At 37.3% G+C, this 19362-nt stretch overlaps 1 protein-coding gene across 2 annotated transcripts in view; it reads left to right on the plus strand.

Moving 5' to 3' along the window:
• LRP1B (LDL receptor related protein 1B) overlaps positions 1 to 19362 on the plus strand; it is a 626862-nt gene that overhangs the window by 378253 nt on the left and 229247 nt on the right. For both annotated transcript variants that reach the window (XM_077784902.1, XM_077784903.1), the window contains exon 8: positions 18866 to 19088. In XM_077784902.1, coding sequence (XP_077641028.1) covers positions 18866 to 19088 — 223 coding nt within the window. The remainder of the gene's footprint in view (positions 1 to 18865; positions 19089 to 19362) is intronic.

Consider the following 19362-nt stretch of genomic DNA (forward strand, 5'->3'; position numbering starts at 1 on the left):
CAATTCCATTTCTTTGTGCTTCTTTACTTGGTTTTACTCGTTAGCAGCAAAGTACCACTGTAAAATCAGATAATGAAGTCTTACAGACCTCTTAGAATAAAAAATATGACAGCTAATAATAACCAGGGGCACCTGAGCAGTATTTTCTCCTCAGCATGAGGTGGGTTTGAGAACTCATATTAGGTTTGCCATTGATGAGAAAGATAATTTAGCTATTTTCTATCTGCTGAAGGAGAAATAGTGGTGATAGAAGAGCTATGACAGCAACTTTCCTATGTTTATGAAGTTGTAGGTTCTGTCTTACTGTCAGGTAAGTAATTACGTGCAGTTACAAAATGTGCATGTATTAAATAATCCCAGGTAACATTTTCTGTCTTCCAAGAAGCTCAAAAGCAGCTCTGATGCTATTTAAATGACATTTTTACTCAATGTCTTCCTACATACAGTCACACAGACAGATTATGTGTTCCTAAATGTACACCTATCCGAACAGCCAAAGGAAAATGAAGGGAATATATTTTTGTGGTGGGAAAATAACTGCTCCAGTGCTGTGACACAAATCTCCATTTGTTAACTGTCTATGGCTGAATTACATTTTAATTTAAGCAACCTGCTTGTGTTTAGGTAAAGAGAAAATAGGAGCCATGAATGGGCCCCTTCTCATAGAGCAGAATTACACAAATTGTAGAAGCTTTGATTTTCCTTTTCTCTTGGATGGGACCCAATTTTTTCTTGACGAGACAAACTCTACCATTTCACATCTGGTGTCCTGCTGGTGCTTTATTTTGCTGTTGTGGTACTGCAGAGAAATAGAGCTCCTAATTTGCAGTTTGAAATCCACAGGTGTTGATAGAAAGCTTTTGCCACTGCAGTGTAGTATGGATTTCTGCAAATGGTAAGAAAACCCTGAGATGAAGATTGCAGAATCTATCTTTCCTAAGCACAGATCTTACAGGTTTTGGAGATGATAGTGTTTTTCAGTATTAGGAGTAATGACTGTCACTGTCAGTGCCAAACCTCTGGGGAAAGATGTTTCGATTTGGGCTGGGAGGGATGTGAAGGAAAGAAATTGCACTTAACTCTGCTCAGTCACTGCTTGTTTGTAACCAAAATGAGTGAAATGAGAACTGCCCCAGCCCTTTTTACACCAATGCACCTGACTCCTGAAACCAGCACCATGCTGCCATGCTGGAGCAGATATTTTCGGGGAAGCTGCATGCAGGGAAGTGCCATTCTCTGTGAATTCTGGAAGAGAAGGGAAGGTGAATTGGCTCTCAGGTTGCTCAGCAGCCCCTTCAGCCAGGGTAGTGCTGGCACTCAGTCCAGCCCTAATGGTGTTTTCTGTGCAGTGCTGAGCTCAGCCTGGTGCTTTCCATATTTTTCCATATTTTTAATATTTATATAAAATATTTATAATATTTTCCATTTTTAATATTGTTCCATATTTTTTCCATCTCTATGAAAGCAAAGATGATCATTTAAACCCAGTACCATCAGGTCCAAGCCACTCAAGTGCTGAACAGGCTCACACTGGGGATGCTGAGCTCTCCCTCAGGTTTTGGGGGATGTCCATGGTCTGGATTTTCTGCTCCCCCCATTCTCTAAACTGATTATCAGGCAAACTGGTCTCTGAATTTCAGGTTCTCTGAAGAACTTGGTGTTGGAAGGTACTTTGACAAGAATTCTGCTATAAAATTGGGGTAAATAAGGAAAGATGCTGAAGGAAGGTGAATCTGGGAAGTGAATCTGATTGACCATTGAGATTTCCTGCAGATACATATTTTACCTTGTGTGTGGATATATATTATTTTCCTAAGTGGAATGTCTCATGAAAAATTAGCCAGCTGGAATTACTTCATTCCTTTAATTAAAAAAAAATGAAACCAAATGAAACCAAAAAAAAACACCAAAAAAAACCAAGTAAAAAAACCTTAAAAAATACTGTGAAAATTTCCTTCCTGTGTTGCTGCTGATTTCAGACATGGCTTAGAAGCTTATGCCAGTTCTGATTTATGTGATTTTTAACTCCTATTTTCTAACACCATTCCCCCCTCATAATAAATAAAGCAAAGGTCATGCCACAGCTCTGTTGGCACCAGGAGGTTTTTGCAGAGCAGCTGTCAGAGGTCACTGGCTGCCCATGGCCTGGCCTCTCTAGGTGAAGTTGTCTGTGTTGCATATTTGCACATGTGGTACAGTTTAAAGGAAAAAAAAAAAAAAAAAAAAAAAGAATATCATCACACAGAATTAGTTTTAAGTCTTCCCTAATTGTATTTTTAATCATAAGATTGGTGGCATTTACCTTTCATGGTGTCATTTTATTTCTCATTTTGTGCTTCAAGCGAGTGTTCCCCAAACTTAGTGCTGCTTCAAAATGTTTAATCAAATGAAAATGCTTATTTTCCATCACTGGGTTTATAGCTACAATCATGACAGATTAAAGAAAAAAAATTCAAACAGTTTTGTGACAGCAATGAAGAACTATTTCAAGTCATTATATGCATTTTAAAATTCATTCTGTGCTTTAAATACAGTGTATTTATCTACATGCACCATGAGCTCTTTTCAAGGATATTCAATTACTCCTTATTTCCAAAATCTAAGATCTCAAAAACAAGCTGGATGAATTAAACCTTTTATTTTCCACATGGAGACATCTGAGACTGCTCAGCCTTCGTGGCTTCCAGTCAAGAAGGGGCAGTGCTCTAAAACAGGGAGGTGAGGATAAATATCTAGTTAAGGAGCTTAAGTAGTAGTGTGAAAATAGATGGATAAAGAGACTTGAAGAAAAGGTGGGAATTTAGGGGACAAAAAGAAAAAAGTAGACTGGTCTTCTTTTATTCTGGTCACAGATATAAAGAAAGAATATAAAGAAATTTCAATATTTAAAAAAGATTTGTGCAAGTGGGACAATCTCAGTTTTTAACTTTGTTGTACAATTGTTCAATACTCTTGAGAAACTGTGTTCCATCTATTATTAGTATTTAAACTAGAATATTAATCTTTTGATTGGAAAATTTACTGTAACCAGTGATGGGACTGTGTTTTGTGGGATAACCCACAGAGCCCATGCATCTTTCTCTCATAGCAAGTGCATGTTCTTGGAAACTGAACTTTGCCTCCTGCATGCAAGAACCAACAGGGTCTCACCAAAAATTAAAGCAAGGGCTTCTGAGCACAAGGCCGTTCAGCTGTCAAGTCTATGTCCCTTGGAGAGAATCCTTTGTACAGAAATGTGTCTGGGAAAAGGTAAAACCAAGGAAACTGCATCAATGTTTGGTAAAATCGAGCATCTTGCCTTAATTACAGCAGCTGCCACTGTGGCTCTGTGCTATTGCCTGTGGCAGACTAACTCCTAAAACCTTGACCAGAAATGTAGATGAGGCTTTGATAAAACCTTACCAAAACACAGTTTTTATCAATTTTTCTAGACATGTGTTTAGAAGAAGGCAGAACTGAGCACTTTATGTTTCTAAATTCTTGGGGTGTGTCACAGGCACAGAGAGTCCTTCTCTTCTTCTGCAGCACATCAGCTTAATTCTGCGTGAGCCAAATGAGCTTATTTTGAGGTTTATACTCAATAGAGTTATAAATTATTTGATGTCAATGCAGGGCTTGTGAAATGAAAGCAAATATTTGCTGTACCTGGCAAACAAGGAGGTGCCAATCCATCTCTGTCTCCCGTGATGTGTTTAAGCTCCGGGCACGCCGCCTGCTCAGCGCTCAGTAAAGATCCAGCTATAAACAGCTGGGGAAGGCACAGGTGTGAGAGCTAAAAAAAAACCACTCTTTTTTCTTCCTGTTTTTATACTTGTCAGTTCTGTGAGCTCACTGCTCTACATTTCAACCTCCCCACCTCTAAAATACCATTCTGTTGCTGAGTGCTTTGAGAAGGATGACAATTAATGAGTATTTGTTACGAATGACTGATTAGTGACTGGATTTCTATTAGGAAAACCTGAAAAGAGGCTTAATAATATCATCCTTTTCAGTCTTTTTACCCTGTGAATTTCTTAGCTCTCTTGGATCACTGACTTTGTTATGTGGCATTAGAGAAAGCATTTGAAAAACAGCTGCTAATAAAGCACGTGTGTATTCTGCTCTCATGGCTTCCATTTCTGTGGAAATATTAATATTCTTCAAACAGAATATGTTCCCATTCAAATTGAAACAAAGATTAATGAACATCTCGTGATGACCAGTGATCTCTTATGACAATGGAAGAGCTTCATGTCCAGTTATTTATTGCTAAAAATAGCTGGTGTTTTCATAGATATATGATGGCAGTGTGCAGTTTAAAATATTCTGAGCATTGATTTGAAGCAGCTTATCTGTTTCTGGATATGAGGATAGCTGGATATCCTTAACAGATTAGGAAAACACAAAATAAACACAACAGCTACTGCCCTTCTGAGCTGCTTCCTTCAGTTTAGGCTACTCCTAAGTATGAAGAGAGCATTTTCTGCAAGGTATAACCTGATATCTGGGATTTCTAACATCAGAATTTATTGGCATTTTTTTTCTTCATTTAAAGAAAGCTGAATCATTTTTATCCCTTAATATTTCAGAAGTTGAGGTGATAGGGAGATCTTTTTCTGTCCTGCAAAAGATTTTCTGTTCTGTTTTGAAGTGAACCTGGGAACTTTCACAGTTACCATGAAAAGGGAAATGGCCACAGGAGACATCATATAATGTCTGGTACTTCCAAATTCAAGTATCTCCACTGCTCCAACACACCAGACACGTGTTTAGCCACCAAATATTATCTATTTGAAGCTCTTTTTCAATGTGTAAATAAATAATTGTCATTAGAGAAGGTTATTGTCATAACCTGTTTTATTGTCTTTGCTCTCTCTTCTCTTTTAAATAGTAATAGAAAAGTTTCAGAAGGAAATGTTGGGCTGGGTTCTCTGATGTAGAAGTACATGCAGATTTGAAGAACTCATCAAGTCAGCCACAGATTTTTCCCAGCCCTTGGGGTATCTGGTGAACTCTGCTTCATCTGATACACCCCCCAGAAAACTTCATGTGATGCTGAAATCACTGTGCTTGATAAAATATTAAAGCAAAATCCTTAATGCAGAGTAATTAACCAATAAACCAAATAAATGCCCCGCTCTCTCCAGTAAACACTTTTTTGATTTAATTTTTCCTCACCTTTGGAATTGTCCTTAGATTTTCAGCTGTTATTTAGATACTGAGGAGAGTGATGCCTTTTCCTAGACATGTTCAATAGCATGATATAGCAATTTATTTCCTCTTTACAGCTGTCTGATGCTTGTAGATTAGATGTTCCAGCCTGGGCTTTGAGTGGCAGAGTTTTGGGAGCATATGTTGAACATACCCTGACTTATTTAATTGAGTTCAGCTCATAGCACAGCCTCAATTACTAGTTTAATTAAGAAGAAGAAAACAAAAAAAAAAAGAAACAAAAAAGTAACCAAATAATAGGAGAAAAGATGGAGTTTTGATTTATAATTGAGTGGTGCTTCTGTGTTCAGAGTTCTTGGGGTTCATCAGTTGTGTGGTGAGACCTTGTCTGACTTCACAGGGATGGGGACTGGATCTCAGTGACTTGGGAAGCAATTAAGATTTCCAAAAAGCACTGAATCCCAGGGGTTAATCTTTTTTATTGGTGTAGGTTTCACAGGGATTTGGGCACCATCTGATCTGCTGTGCTGATTGTCCCCGCTGCTGTCTCCCCATTATGCTCTGACGAGTGAGCACCTCCCTTGCCAGGTACCATCAAGAGCAGGTTGAATCAAGCAATTACTGCTTGCTGAACACAGGAACAGCTCTTAAGGAATATAAAGTAGTGTCCTTACTGCTCTTCAGTCTTCCCTCCTTTGGAATCAGATGTGAAAAGACCAGGAGCAGATCTTTCAATAAGGCAAGAAAGGAAATGACTGCTCTGCAGCAGGTGGTGGCTGTGTCCCAACCCAGATATCTGCTGCCTCTCCCCAGAGGGCAGTGAGGAGTGTGAGTGATTATAAAGTGCTGGAGGTTGTGAGAGGATTCACTGGGGATGTGTCAGAGGAGGACAATTATGTTGAAGCAAAAGGGAGGGGAAGAAAACCCCAAGTTAATCTGTGCTCCCTTCACCTCAGGCTGATTAGAGTAAATTCACTTATATTGCAAAGTAAGTATTAATTATATCGCTGGCATCAGAGAAAAAGAATGTAAAAAATATGTTTCATTAGTGGTGCCTGTAGAGTATTGCTTTTATCTTATAATCAGGCAAGCAAACAGGCAGTGCCCTGCTCCCCTCCAAACCCCACCAGGCTGTTTGCTGATCCACTCTCACTCATGTCAGTGTATATCAGTTTTGTCTTAAAATAAAGAAGTAAAGCCTTCCTGACAGGTAGGCACACTGTGATCTGCTTTCAGGCTGTCTGCTGCAGAGGGAATCTTCTCCTCAGACTGCATCAGCTGCTTTAATAAAAGTATTTCCATCAATACCTCTTGGGTTGCACGTGCAGCTGCCTTCCTTGTGCAGCTTCACCTCCTCTCCTGCTGTCCCTCAGTACATGAGATATCAGGTACTCAGCATTTGCATTGGGGTTGATATTGTTTCTTCTTCTCCTAAAACGAGATAATTAGTGAATTAATAAAACAAATAAGCAGCTCTAAAATGCAGTTGTACTCACCACTGTGTGCCTGGTGGCCTGGAGAGTTGGGGAGCAGTGCTGCTTTGAGCAAGGAAAAAGTGATTTACTGATGCGACCAAAAGCCTGTGAGACTGAGTGGCAGGAATCATAAATATGTTAGAATTCCATTTTTCATATAGTATTAATGACATCAGCCATAACTTACTTCTTTGAGTTCTGAAATTGTCTTGGAATTGATAATAAAATCGGTGAGGTAGTCAGCTATCTGTTCATGCTGGCATAACCTAACTGCTTTGCACATTAATTTAGTCCTATACTTGGCCAGAAAAGTATTTTTATTTTATTTTTCCTGCAAGTCTTTCTTCAATTTTTTTCCATTTTAGTAATTTTCATAAATTGTCTTCCTAGCTAATTCTGTGTGAGGTAGGTTGGCATTTGAAACTTTATTACAGAGATGGAGTGTGCAGCTATCACTGGGGTGTAAAAATCCCCCCTTTTTCTCCTCATTCTGCTTGGAACCAGGGCTGCCAATACATCTCTACATTTCTGGTGTTGCAGAAGAATAATCAGGAAGTAGATTTGTTTGCTGGTTTCAAAATTGCTTGTGAAATTCCTTCCCTGAATAAGGAAATGGAAAAAAAATAAATAAAGGCATGGATTTGTTGCATGTTGCAGAGGAAAATGTGGGGTGGGGTGGTCCTGTGTGTCCCATTCCTTGAAACATGGACAGCCCAGGAAAGAGTGGAGCAGGGCAGCAGGGGAAGTGCTAAAGTGCCCTTTATTTTTCTGTTCTGTTAATCATTTATGATTTGTGACTTTCTGGAATTCTTTCCATGCTGAACATGCTACAGCCCCATGCTTTTATCCCCAGAGAACAAGGAGGAGTCAAAATCTCCTAGCAGAAAATGTCTGATTGATATGAATAGATAGATAGATAACCCAATAATCCTCTGAAATAATATTTATTTTGTTGTTGAATATCGTGATCAATTTTCCCCATGGTTTTGTGGATTCTCTGTGAGGAGGCAGGGAATTTATTTTATTTCTATCTCCATTTGTTTGATTTCGGCTAATCCTTTCATCATTTTTGTAAACAAAGCATATTTTTTTTGCTACCACATTTTTCCAACTGCTTAAATAAATCTATATCTATATCTATCTATCTATATATATACGTATATAAATGTGTTTGGAGCAGAAGTGGATGCTGTGCCTCTGGATCAGCTGACAGCCTCTTTAATCCCACAATTCCCACGTTGCTTCTTGCAGCCTCTTTTTTAATTCATTACTTATGTTCACAACTCTGTAACAAGCACAGCGAGTGTATTACACATATGGCTTTTCTATAAAGTACTTTGTCATGCCAGCACAGGTTTTCACTGCTCTTCAAATGACACAGCTTCGTGTGGAAAGTAGCACAGCAGATAGTTGAGTAAATAAGGATTATTAGAATGATCCGCTCGAATGAAAAGGGAAATTTCAAACCAATGACTGAAATAAATAAATATATGAATATTTATCACCTTGAGCATTAAAATACAGAACCTCCAGCAATTTACTGGAACACTCCAGTCAGTATGTCCGTATCATTACATACCACCACATACTGAAACTTTTTTGTCTTTGTAGTCTTCTTGGCACTCAGTAAATCTTTCAGGAAAAGTCTGTGAAAATGTTTCCTAGCTAGACCCAAAATGAGGAACTCCTTTTGGCAATTATTTGTATAACTTTTTTGCCAAAGTAGAAACTTTTTAAATAATGTGGCAGATCATCAATGGGCTTTAGTTGGGGGACCTTTGGAAGTCAACATGGAAATATTTCTATTGTTTATATATTTGTGTTACAAATCTGCACTCGTTGACTTTAAATCCTGAATATATGCACAGCTTTCTAGCAGCTTCATATTAGTTCTAGTAATTAGGCACTAATTACTAGTGGTATCATAAATAATTCTGCCTTCCCACTAGGCCTTGCTGCTGTAAATTAAAGGTTAACAGATCAAGAATAAATTAACAACAGTAAAAGCACAAGAGCCTTCTCCATGGTGGAATAAAACCAATTTTGTTGACACTGAACTGAAATTAAGTTCTCTTTTGTAGTGCCTTAAGAAAAAATATCATGAAGATTTAAAGAGTGTGTGATCTCACAAGAGATACAATAATGCAAATACAATACTTCCAACTTAATTTCAAATATTACAGTTCGGTAAAAATCCTGCTTTGCTTTTCCTTTCTACTAACTTGATAATTTGTTGCATATGATCTTTGTTTTAGACAAGACTTCTGTTTGGTTTTTTTTTTCTTAAATATAATTTTAATTTGCAAGTACATTTTTGGGGAAAAAATGACTAATTTAATCAGTAGTTACTGAGGAAGCAAAACTACCTATTTTTCTTACTGTCAAATGCCAGGATGGAACATGGGAGCAGGTAATTCACTTGTTGCTGACATTAAATAATTCTCCATGGAGGAATTTGTAGTGGGAATATTTGTAGCTCTGAGTCCTGCACAGAGATGTGCCATCACTGAGCTGGTGTGGAGCAGCAGCATCCAAACCAACCTCTGCAGCAGAAAATATTTGAAATTCAGAAATATATTTGAGTATTGAAATATTTCAAACATTGAAAAATACTTGAAACATCAGAAATTATAGATGTAAGTTCTAATATTAATTTCAGAACTCGTTGCTTTGCTAAAAAACCCCACAAACATTAAAGAACAGAAATTCCTAAACAGGAGCATCAAAGTTCTGGATGAGAATCTTGGTCTTATTTCATATTGTGCAGTTATAATTTGGCTAGGTATATTTTTTTCTTGAGTATTTCTCATTGGTGTTCACCACTGGAATCATCAATTGAATTGGAATAATTTAATTAGTAATAATTCTGCAAAGTTTACTGCATTACCCCAAAGGAAAGGCAGGATACAGATCAGTTCTGTCCATTGCTGCCAAGCACAAGCTGTCTATTTTCTGTTCTACACTGTGATAAATAGCCACTGGCACAATTTAAACCAGCTCAAGGATTTATTGTGTTAGAAGTGTTTGCTTGTGGAGATCAAATATTAAATGGTTTTGCTCCTCTTTGGCATAAGGTAAGATCATTAACATCCATAAACTTAATTTGAAGTAATTTTTTACACAAATTAGAATTTATATAATGTATTTGAAATATAAATTTCAGATTTTTTTTTTGTCGGAATAGATTTTTTTTACAGCTTTGCCTGTTTCTTTACCCACAATCATCTTCAGCTTTGATGACATTGATGATATTTAATGACTTAAATTTAACCTGAGAGCTTTGAGAACAGGGGCACTGAGGGATGTACCAGAACCACTGCTTCCCACAGCATGCAGAGAAAAACAGAAAACAAACAAACAAAAATGACAAATAAACCAAACAAAAAACAAGCAAACAAAAAAAAACCCCAACCAACCAAAAAACCAAAACCAACAAACCAACCAAAAAAAAAAAAAAAAAAAAAAACCAAAAACAAAAACAAAAAAACCCACACAAACAAAAACCCAAAACACACCTCAGATGAGAAGGAAAGAATAACCCAGCATCCAGCAGCAGCTCCCACAGCAAACCTGCCAGCTTCCAGCTGTGTGCAGTGCTGGGATTTTCAGAGTTTGAGGCATCATTGCATTTAACAGACACTGATACAGCCTTCCTTGAATTTGCTGGAAAGGAAAAAAAAAAGGATCTCCATCCCTTTTTTTGACTGCTAAGTCATCATAACTTAAAATCATCAGTTTTCAGAGACTGAAGCCTTTGGGATCTAAAGTCTCAATGTAATCCTGGCCTTTCTGCAGGTCTGCCTGGGAAGGAGCCCTGAGATTCCTAAAGCTTGCAAACTGTGGATTTTTGATTAATTCAATGTAATCCTACATAATGATGATGATTGTAGCATTTTCTGCATAAGATGGATGAGACAGGTTCTCAAATGCCAGCTATTACTGACATTTAATCTGGTATAGGTCATCAAATACCATGGTGGAAGAACCGTTTTAATTTATTTTTTTCTCATTAATAATACATTTAAAAGAAATTAATATTGCAAAAATGTTTCCTTTCTCACTGCTTGTCACTAAGTGAAAAAAAAAAGTTGGTTGACAGAAATCACAGAGTTGAAGACAAAGCATCCTGCACTGTGATTGATGCTGGTGGTGTGGAAAACAAGATTTGAAATCCCTGACACACGAGGTGGGCCCATTTTCCACATTTCCTCGTGCCAAATGCTCCGTGCAAGCATCACTTCTCAGGCTGGCATGAAAAGGGCACGTCTCAAATCCTGGGATGGAAAAGGCCCTGCAGAAGTGGGGCTGTGTTTGGGAAATGATGGCCTCCTGTGTCCACACAGTCATTTTTAAACAAGGACTTGCTGCTGGTGCTCTCCTGATTTTGAGCCTGAGCTTAAGCAGCTCTAGAGCAAAATTTAAACTCTCCAAACTCCACACTGCTTTAGCCTGAAGCTCCTCAGGCTGCAAGTCAAACACAATTTCAGGGATCATCTTCATTTCTACCTTTATTGCCCAACAATCACTGAACAATTAATGGAAACTTCCCCCCTCGCTCCCCAAAAAAATCCTATTTTCAAAGTAATTTTTGATATTGTCACTTTTCAACTAAGGGAAAAGGTTATTTATTAAGTGGAAAAAGCAATAGTCTGACTGCATGTAATAATATCTTGTGAAAATTAAATACCTTCAGGAAAAGTGCTGCATCTATTTCTTCTGTGAAAGAGCTTTGGTACAATAGTAAGGAAATCTGAAAATCAGAGTATGAATGTGTGTATTCTGCTCTGTACATAAAAGAGTGCATGTAAAGAGTATAAAAGGTCACATGGCACCATTTTGATGCTCCAGAAATCATTCAAAGCAGAATAATCAAAAATTGCACATTAAAATACCTATCTCAAGTTGAGTTTCAAGGCTAACAAATATATCAGAGCCTGAATTGCCAATAAAGAAAGAGAATTTTAATTTTCTATGGCAAAATTATTTCCCTGCATCTTGTACATCTGGTAAAGGAGTGGAAATGAGCCATCTTATCCTCAAAAATAAATACTCAAGATAATCCAAGCACTATTCATCATCATGTTCCAGATTTCATTATCTCTAGCATCAGTGTGTGGTTTGAATGTAAACATATATTTTATAACTATATAAAGTCTGCTAATTTTTTTTTTTTTTTTTTTTTTTACTTTAGGGAGGGTTTATATCTACTTTTTAAAACTATGATGGAGACTTCATGGTATTGTTTAGATGTCACATTTAAAGTCTATTTAAATGTTGATATAAAGCCATGTAACATGGCACTTTTGTTTCTAAAATGAATTTTTTCAGTGGATCAGCACATTGATTTGGCACAGCTGGTTTGTGATCAAATGTGAATAATCAATGTTTCTTTATTTCTATTCTAATTGATGAGCTTGTAGTTACACATGGGGAAGCACATTTAGTCTGAAAGGACTCTTAATTCCAACTCTCTGCATCTGATTTAAGTCTCAAACCTTAAATTTTCAGATAAAGTGCAATAATCTGACAAATAAATACTGATGTTCAGGACCCTTAATGAATCCAGGAATACATCTGCAATGTGTCTTTCATTTCAAACTGACAGTTATTAAAACTTGGCATCTAGTTATGGAAAAAAAAATGTGGCTGAAAAGGTAATATTTGATTTACTTACTAAAATTTTTTATTGGGAATAAATTCTGAAAATTCAGAGAGCATGCTTTTTATTCAGAAAATTACTTTGTGCACAAAATTACTCAAGGTAATTAGATTATTTTAATGAAAAGATATTGAATTGTATGTAGACAGAAAGCAGGTTTAAGCAGGTATAAATTTGATGTATTCTAAGGGATGCACTTTTCCAAGCGTGCATCCCATTGCTGTAGTCTTGATATGGAAAAAAAGAAAAAAACAGACAACTCTTGTGCTGAGAGTGTAGGACAAACTTTCTGTGCAATTTTATCCACAAGCAAAACCTGGGAGCTGAACTTCCATTTCTCTGTGTGTTTGATTTATTGCTGTTATAGTCCAGATGTGCTTTTTTGAGCGTGTACAGCCACAACTACTCATAAATGGAGCAAGAAATAGAATATGGTAGGATTGATATGGGTTTATTGCATATTTACATATTTTACATATTCCTCTGCATAGGATGGAGTAGAGCTTGTGTGAGAAAATTGCAGCTGTGACAAAACATCATTAGAGAATCTCAGGTGTGCATAATTCTGTGCTACATCATTCCTGCTCGACCCAGAGATGGCAGATGAGTGCACAGGACAGGCATCGCACCCTCACCCCGCAGAAAAAGCATATTTGGGTGGAAAAAGGAGGGGCAAACACTTTTAAGGATTATTATGAACTTTATGTATATTTGATTGACATCCCTAAGACAAAGCAAAGGCTTTTATACCCTCTGGAGTGGAAGGGATCAAACTTGAAGAATAACATGCAGGATTGCTAAAACAATTGTGGTGTACAGTCATGAAAATATACTAAACAACCATCCTGACTTAGCAAATTACATTCACTTTATAACACCTGAAAATTCACATTTCTGTGTCTGTAAAGAAATGGGGGGCTGGGGAGACCTGTTGATGGCAAACCAATTTAGCTTTCTAACAGGCATGATTTTATAGATATGGATGATGGACAGTTTAAAAAGAAACAAATAAACAAACAAATATGATAACTTCTGCTTTTAGCAGTGAACCAGATTGGCTCTGTTTTTAATCCACCCCCAAATTCTCAGCTACTTTCCCTATTTGCTGCTCAGGCCTCCACCACTGTGTCTTCAAATAAGAAAATTTTTGTTTGAATTGGCGAGTTCCCTGTAAAGAGAAGTGTATTTCATCACAAATGTCCCCCCTGGGGGCTGAGTTTTGCTGATTTTTGCCTGTTGTTGTGCAGCAAGCAGTGAGTGGAGCTGGGCTCTGCCTGGTGAGAATGAGTTCTCTGACTGGGTTTTACTTTAATCTGCAGCTCGACCCTGTGCTGCTTCCTGCCTGCCACTAAATTTGCAGCTCTCCAGGAGAAGAAGCCATTATTATTTTACTCACAGGCACTCAGAGCTAGATTTCCAAAATGCCAGGAACATTTGGAACGTATGTCCTCCTTTACAGTGCAGAAATCACAGAGGAACTTTAATAGAATTTCACTCCCATGCAGCACAAAAACATCCACTCGATATTTCCTTCCAATATCAGTTAAAAAAAAAAAAAAAAAAAAAAGGCACTTTTCTGGAGAGCCAGAGTTTCTAACCCCCCCAAAATAGTGTGGGAAATGAAGCTCCAGGTGATAGATGCTGCATTGTGCTGGAAAGAAGCAAGAAGAGGAAGGAGAAACCCAAATACCCAAATCCAGTGGTATTTCAGTTCCTCCTCTGGGGAAAAAATTCACTTTGCCCCAAACCTGAGAATTGCTTTCAATATGTGTGTGTGTGTTCTAGCAAACTGTGCTCTTCAAGTTCCTAAAATCTGCCTGGGACACTGAGGGCCATGGATGATTTATTACCAAAAATGGGCCAAATCTGAGGGTGGATGATTTGTTTTGCTTTAGAAGTGGATGAAAACAAAAACTGCTGAACCCAGAAAACAACCTTAACATCATCCAAGTTAAAAATGCTCCTGGACCATGCTGTAAAGCTTGTTATTAATTAAATGTGATGTAAACTAAATCGAATCACATTCAAATTTTTAAAAAATGTAGTAGAAATCAGATACAGGACTGTGTGGCAGCCCCTTCTGAGAATCCAGTCAGTGGGTCACCTCAGCATAGGCTGTAGGAGAACCCCAAGGGTGTTTTCACACAGTCCTTTTAATTAGCTGTTTTGATCACCTCCTCTGAAGAAAGTTCCTTGTTCACCACAGTCTCCACAATTTTAGTTATTTTATTTGTCCTACAATAAATTGGTGGTGCCACTCAATGCCAGTGCTGTTCTCATTATGTTTGAAACCAATTAAATTTCTCTTAATTCCAATTCAAACTTCTTTCCCACAGAATAACCCTGCTCCTAAATTGGTAAAAAAGCCTCTAACCTTTTGTGACTTGTTCATTTTGCTAAGATAAACTGAATATCTTTAGTTGCCTTCTGTCTTGAAAATGACTCTCTCAGTGTAATTTCTGAAAATTAAACCCTGTCCTTTCTGTTCATAGCTCCTGTTGAGATGTGCTAGGAATTACTTTATTGTAGTTAGGTCTTGTCCATAGCAATAACTTTGCCTAAGAAAGCATCCTCTTTTTCTAAACATACTTTCTATAATATTCCATTATTTTTTGTCAAGGAGCTCTACAATTGTGTATTTTTGTCCCCTAAACTCTGATTTTGCTGTACAGTGTTTGGTATCGTAGGTGCATTAGAAATTAGCAGTTTTCAGTTATGCAAGTGCCCAAATGTAGCTTTATAAGGAAAACAATTCTTTCTCAGCTAATTAAATAGGTGGAAACAATTCTTTCTCAGTTAATTAAATAGGTGGATTATGAATGAGGTGACTGAAAGCTTGGAAAACAAAAGGAAGAGAGGAGAGAAAAGGTTCTGGACAAAACTGGTGGTGATAAGGGATTTGGCTGAGCTAAGGCAGTAACTATCCTACAGATGTCTCTGTAAAGAAAGAAAAACAGCCCTTTTGAGGCCCTCCTTACTTATTTTTGAGGCTTGATAATGAAGGAAAGATGAATCTGTGACCCCTGGGGTGAGAGCAGGGACTGGGAAGTTCACTGTCACTTTTGTCTCATGGTTACAGTCTTTTCATCTGGAATTAGCTCTATTTGGTAACATTTATTGCTCTTTTTAATCAGTGGGTTTGTCAGGGAGGATTGTTTTAAAAGGCTGGAGATTGTCACTGCTCAGATATGGGCAGCATAGTGCCTGTGTTTTTACTCCTAGCTGGAACCAAACTGTCTGGAAAAGTTACTTTTTAAGACTAAATTGTTAGACTTAGGAGGGCATGTGGAATAGAGGGAGAGTTTAAATCAGCAGTGTAATAGAGCTGTGAAAATAGCAAATGTCATCCAGGGGTGGCTGAATCTCCAGCTGGTGCAGGGAGGTTGCTGGGCTGTTGTGCAGACCCCGGTGAACTCTGTCTGGAGCAGCAAACCCAGAGCTGGCCATGCTTGTTCAATCACTGACCTAAAATTGGAATAACTGCACAGGAGGGCAGCAGAAAGAGCCTGTCTTATGAGAGGAGGAGGTCTGCCTTGCCTTGCTTATCTCTAGCTGCTGGGCAGAGGGAAAGAATTTGATTTCCATCTAGAAATAGCTCTGGAGAGGAGGACAGGTGAAAATAAGCCAAATAAACTGCTGCAGAAATCAGTCTGTGTAATTCAGATATCACCATTAGTTATTAGATGTAGATTCCTAACTGCTGGGACCACAGTGAAATCATTTTGGAAGAGTCAAAACAACTGAATACTTTTGATTTTAAACGCCTGCAAAACACCAGGAACTGATGAAGAGTTCCCCTTTTTGTTGTTGTTTAACTCAAAGCAGGATTCAGAATTTCCACAAATTCTATAGCTTTCAAAAGATAACCTGCCTTAATAAAATTCAGTTTAGTGCCAACATTTTCACTGCTGCAGCAGCCACAATTAGCAATCAATTAGCCTGGTTGGCAGTGTCAGGAAATGAAGGCTGTGATGGACTCAGCTCTCTGCCAGCCCTGAGCTGGGCTCTGCAGGGACCTGCCCTCGGTCAGTTTTCCTCCCAAATTTGCTCTGGGAATGGATAAAAGATTTCCTTGCCCTTTGCTGAAAATGGAGAGGCAAACCCAGCACCATTTGTGAGCACAAAAATTAGCCTTGAGCTGAAATAAATGCTGTACAGTGCATCTTTTAGAGCTCCCAAGGCAAAGGCAATACAGTGTAATTGTGGGTCAACTTCCTGTGTTAGAAATGCAGTTCTGCTTTCAACCTCTCTCTAAAAATCTGCATTAGTCATTAAATACAGAATTGCATTTAAAGATTACACAGTAAAGCATTTAATTTTCTTAATTTAATTTTCAGAGCACTTTGATCATGCAACAGCACTTAGGGAACTACTTTCTTGTTCTATCTGTTGCCTCTTCCTTTAATTATAAAGTTTCATTGTTGTCAGTCTCAGAGAGAATAGTGATTTTTAGAGTAAAAAGAGTGTCATTTACACATGAAGTCATGATAACTTGCACAAATGATGTTATTATAAGACAGATATTGAGGGGAAAAAAGAAATGACCCCATATTCCACAAAGGTGGAGCAACCTCTTAAATTCTTAAATATTCTTAATTCTTAGATATTACTTACTGAATCTGGTATTTACATTACATACAAACATTGTATTTCTTGTCTGATCTACATAGATGATCTTCTTGTAAAAGGCTAATAGTTATTTTTTTTAACTTTTAATTTAATCTGTAGAAATGTTAAATTATTATTAAAACTGAACACTGTGCAGTAGCGCCAGTGTGAAGTCAAACTTCAGGTGTTTGTAACTGCTGTGCTCTGTCTGGATATGTATTTACATACATCTGTATGTTTATATATTTATTTATATGTGAATGTCTGATCACAGCAAGCCCAGTTGGTTCTATGATTCCAAAGTGAGCTTTATTTGAATTATTGAATCTTGAGGCACAAAGTTGCATTAAATAACATAAATCAAATCCCCAGAAGTACAGATTGTTGTCTGGAGTACATGTAATGTTTTAACAACTTATTTTAAATATATACAGGTGTTGGCCTTGTTATTTCTGATTATATGAATGCATACATAAATAAGCATATATACTGCTATATAAACACTTTTTTTATTTATGTTTTCATTCCACATTACTTTTGCTTTTCAGGCATGATTTTTACTTTGCAAATATTCCGTGCTATGGACATTTTGATTTATATAGACCTGGATGTTAAGTCTGTGTTTTTAAATGTACTCTTAGAGTACAGCTGGGATAAAGAATGACAATGAAAGACAGGACAGGAATTCAGAATTATTTTGATTAATAGAAATCCCTGTCAGGAATGGAGTTATCCCTCAGGAATGTTATAGGTAAAGTTTATTCTGCCTTATGGCCTGGTGATGGACTACATGACCTTTCAAATCCTCCTCCAGCTGTATTTTATGATTCTGAGATCAATTCATTTTGGCATTTGACAGCTCCTGCACATAGACTATAGATGATTCTAATGCCTTTACTTTTTTAAAAAGTTGTTGTGTTGTTGGCTTTTTTTACATTTTATTTTTAAGTTTTGCACTTGAAACACTTTACCTCTAAAATATATTCTTATTTATTTGAAGACTGAAAATAAAGGATATGGGTTTCATTCTGCTGTTCAGCAAATAGCCTAACACTGGATTTTTATGAGAGGTTATAAATTACTATAAATTACTACTATAAATTACTGCTCTGTCACATAAAGATATCTGAAGTCTTATGTGCTATTGATCCAAAGTTATTCCCATAAGTGGTAATAAATAGGAGATAATTCACTTCATTTGGATAATGAAATCCTGGTTCTCAAAGTGGTTTTAGTAACATTCAGCCTGGAATCAGATTATTCTTTACAGAATGTTAAAGGCACGGCAAGGTGGTCTTCAGCCTGCAAGTGTAATTTGTTCTCACAAACAGGTAATCCTGTTAAAATATTGTCAGGTTAATCAAAATTGATTTGCTAAACCCAGTGGATGCTAATCAAGCATTGGGTTAGGGAGTTTTAGCAGCAGTTGTAAGTCTTTGATGGTTTCCCATTATTCCTGAATGGAATGACTCACTGGATTTGTGGAAGCATTTTGAAGCTGAACACCAAGGGTGGAGACAAATGTACTACAGACTAAAGGAGCTCCTTCAGAAATAGATGTTAGAATATCTGACAGTGGGGATCCCTGTATTTGTTATAGCTTGTGTGCAATAGCTTGTATTCTCCAGACAACCTGAGTGCTTTGTGCCTTTGTCACAGTTGCCTGTAACTATTTTCTACAAATAATAGTTAAAAAATGAATTTAAGCTTGTAATTTTACAGTGTTACATGGTGCATCTGTTTTGTAACGAAATGCATTTAGAACTTCTGTGCTTTACATATGAAAGATAATCCTGTGTAATTTTTAATTTGTTAGAAGATATGGTGAATTTAAAAAAAATAATTATCAGTATGGGGTATATAGGAAATTGAAATGACAAAGAATGAAAACTTCCTTTTTCCAGAGCCAGCACCAGCTTTGCACTCTGCTCACACTCTTTAAAACTTACAACATCTTATTTTCTTTCAACAGCAAACTTTTCTTTACAGACTACGGGAATGCTGCCAAGGTGGAGAGATGTGACATGGATGGAACGAACAGGACGTGGATAGTAGACTCCAAAATTGAACAACCAACTGCTCTGGCACTAGACCTTATCAATAAATATGTGTACTGGCTTGACATATACCTGGAGACTGTGGAAGTTGTTGACTATCAGGGGAGAAGGAGGCAAACAATAACTAAAGGCAGACAAGTAGGTATTATTTGCAAATCAGTAAAAAGTACTGATATCAATAAATGAATGCACATAGTGCTAGCAGCTACAGGAATTTCATCGTTTTTTACCTTTTTAGTTCTCATGTGTTAGAATTTAAAAGATCCATCTACATGCTTTGGTTAATCTGCAATTTAGCAATTTTGCAACCCATGAATATTTCCATGCAGTGTCTCATTAACAATGCACCCTGTAAGTCACTGTTGTTAAAGACTTCAGGAGGAAAAATCAGAGGTGGAAAGGTGCAGGGAGA

Source organism: Lonchura striata, chromosome 8 (genome assembly GCF_046129695.1).
Source record: "Lonchura striata isolate bLonStr1 chromosome 8, bLonStr1.mat, whole genome shotgun sequence".
In the NCBI taxonomy this organism is placed as follows: Eukaryota; Metazoa; Chordata; class Aves; order Passeriformes; family Estrildidae; genus Lonchura; species Lonchura striata.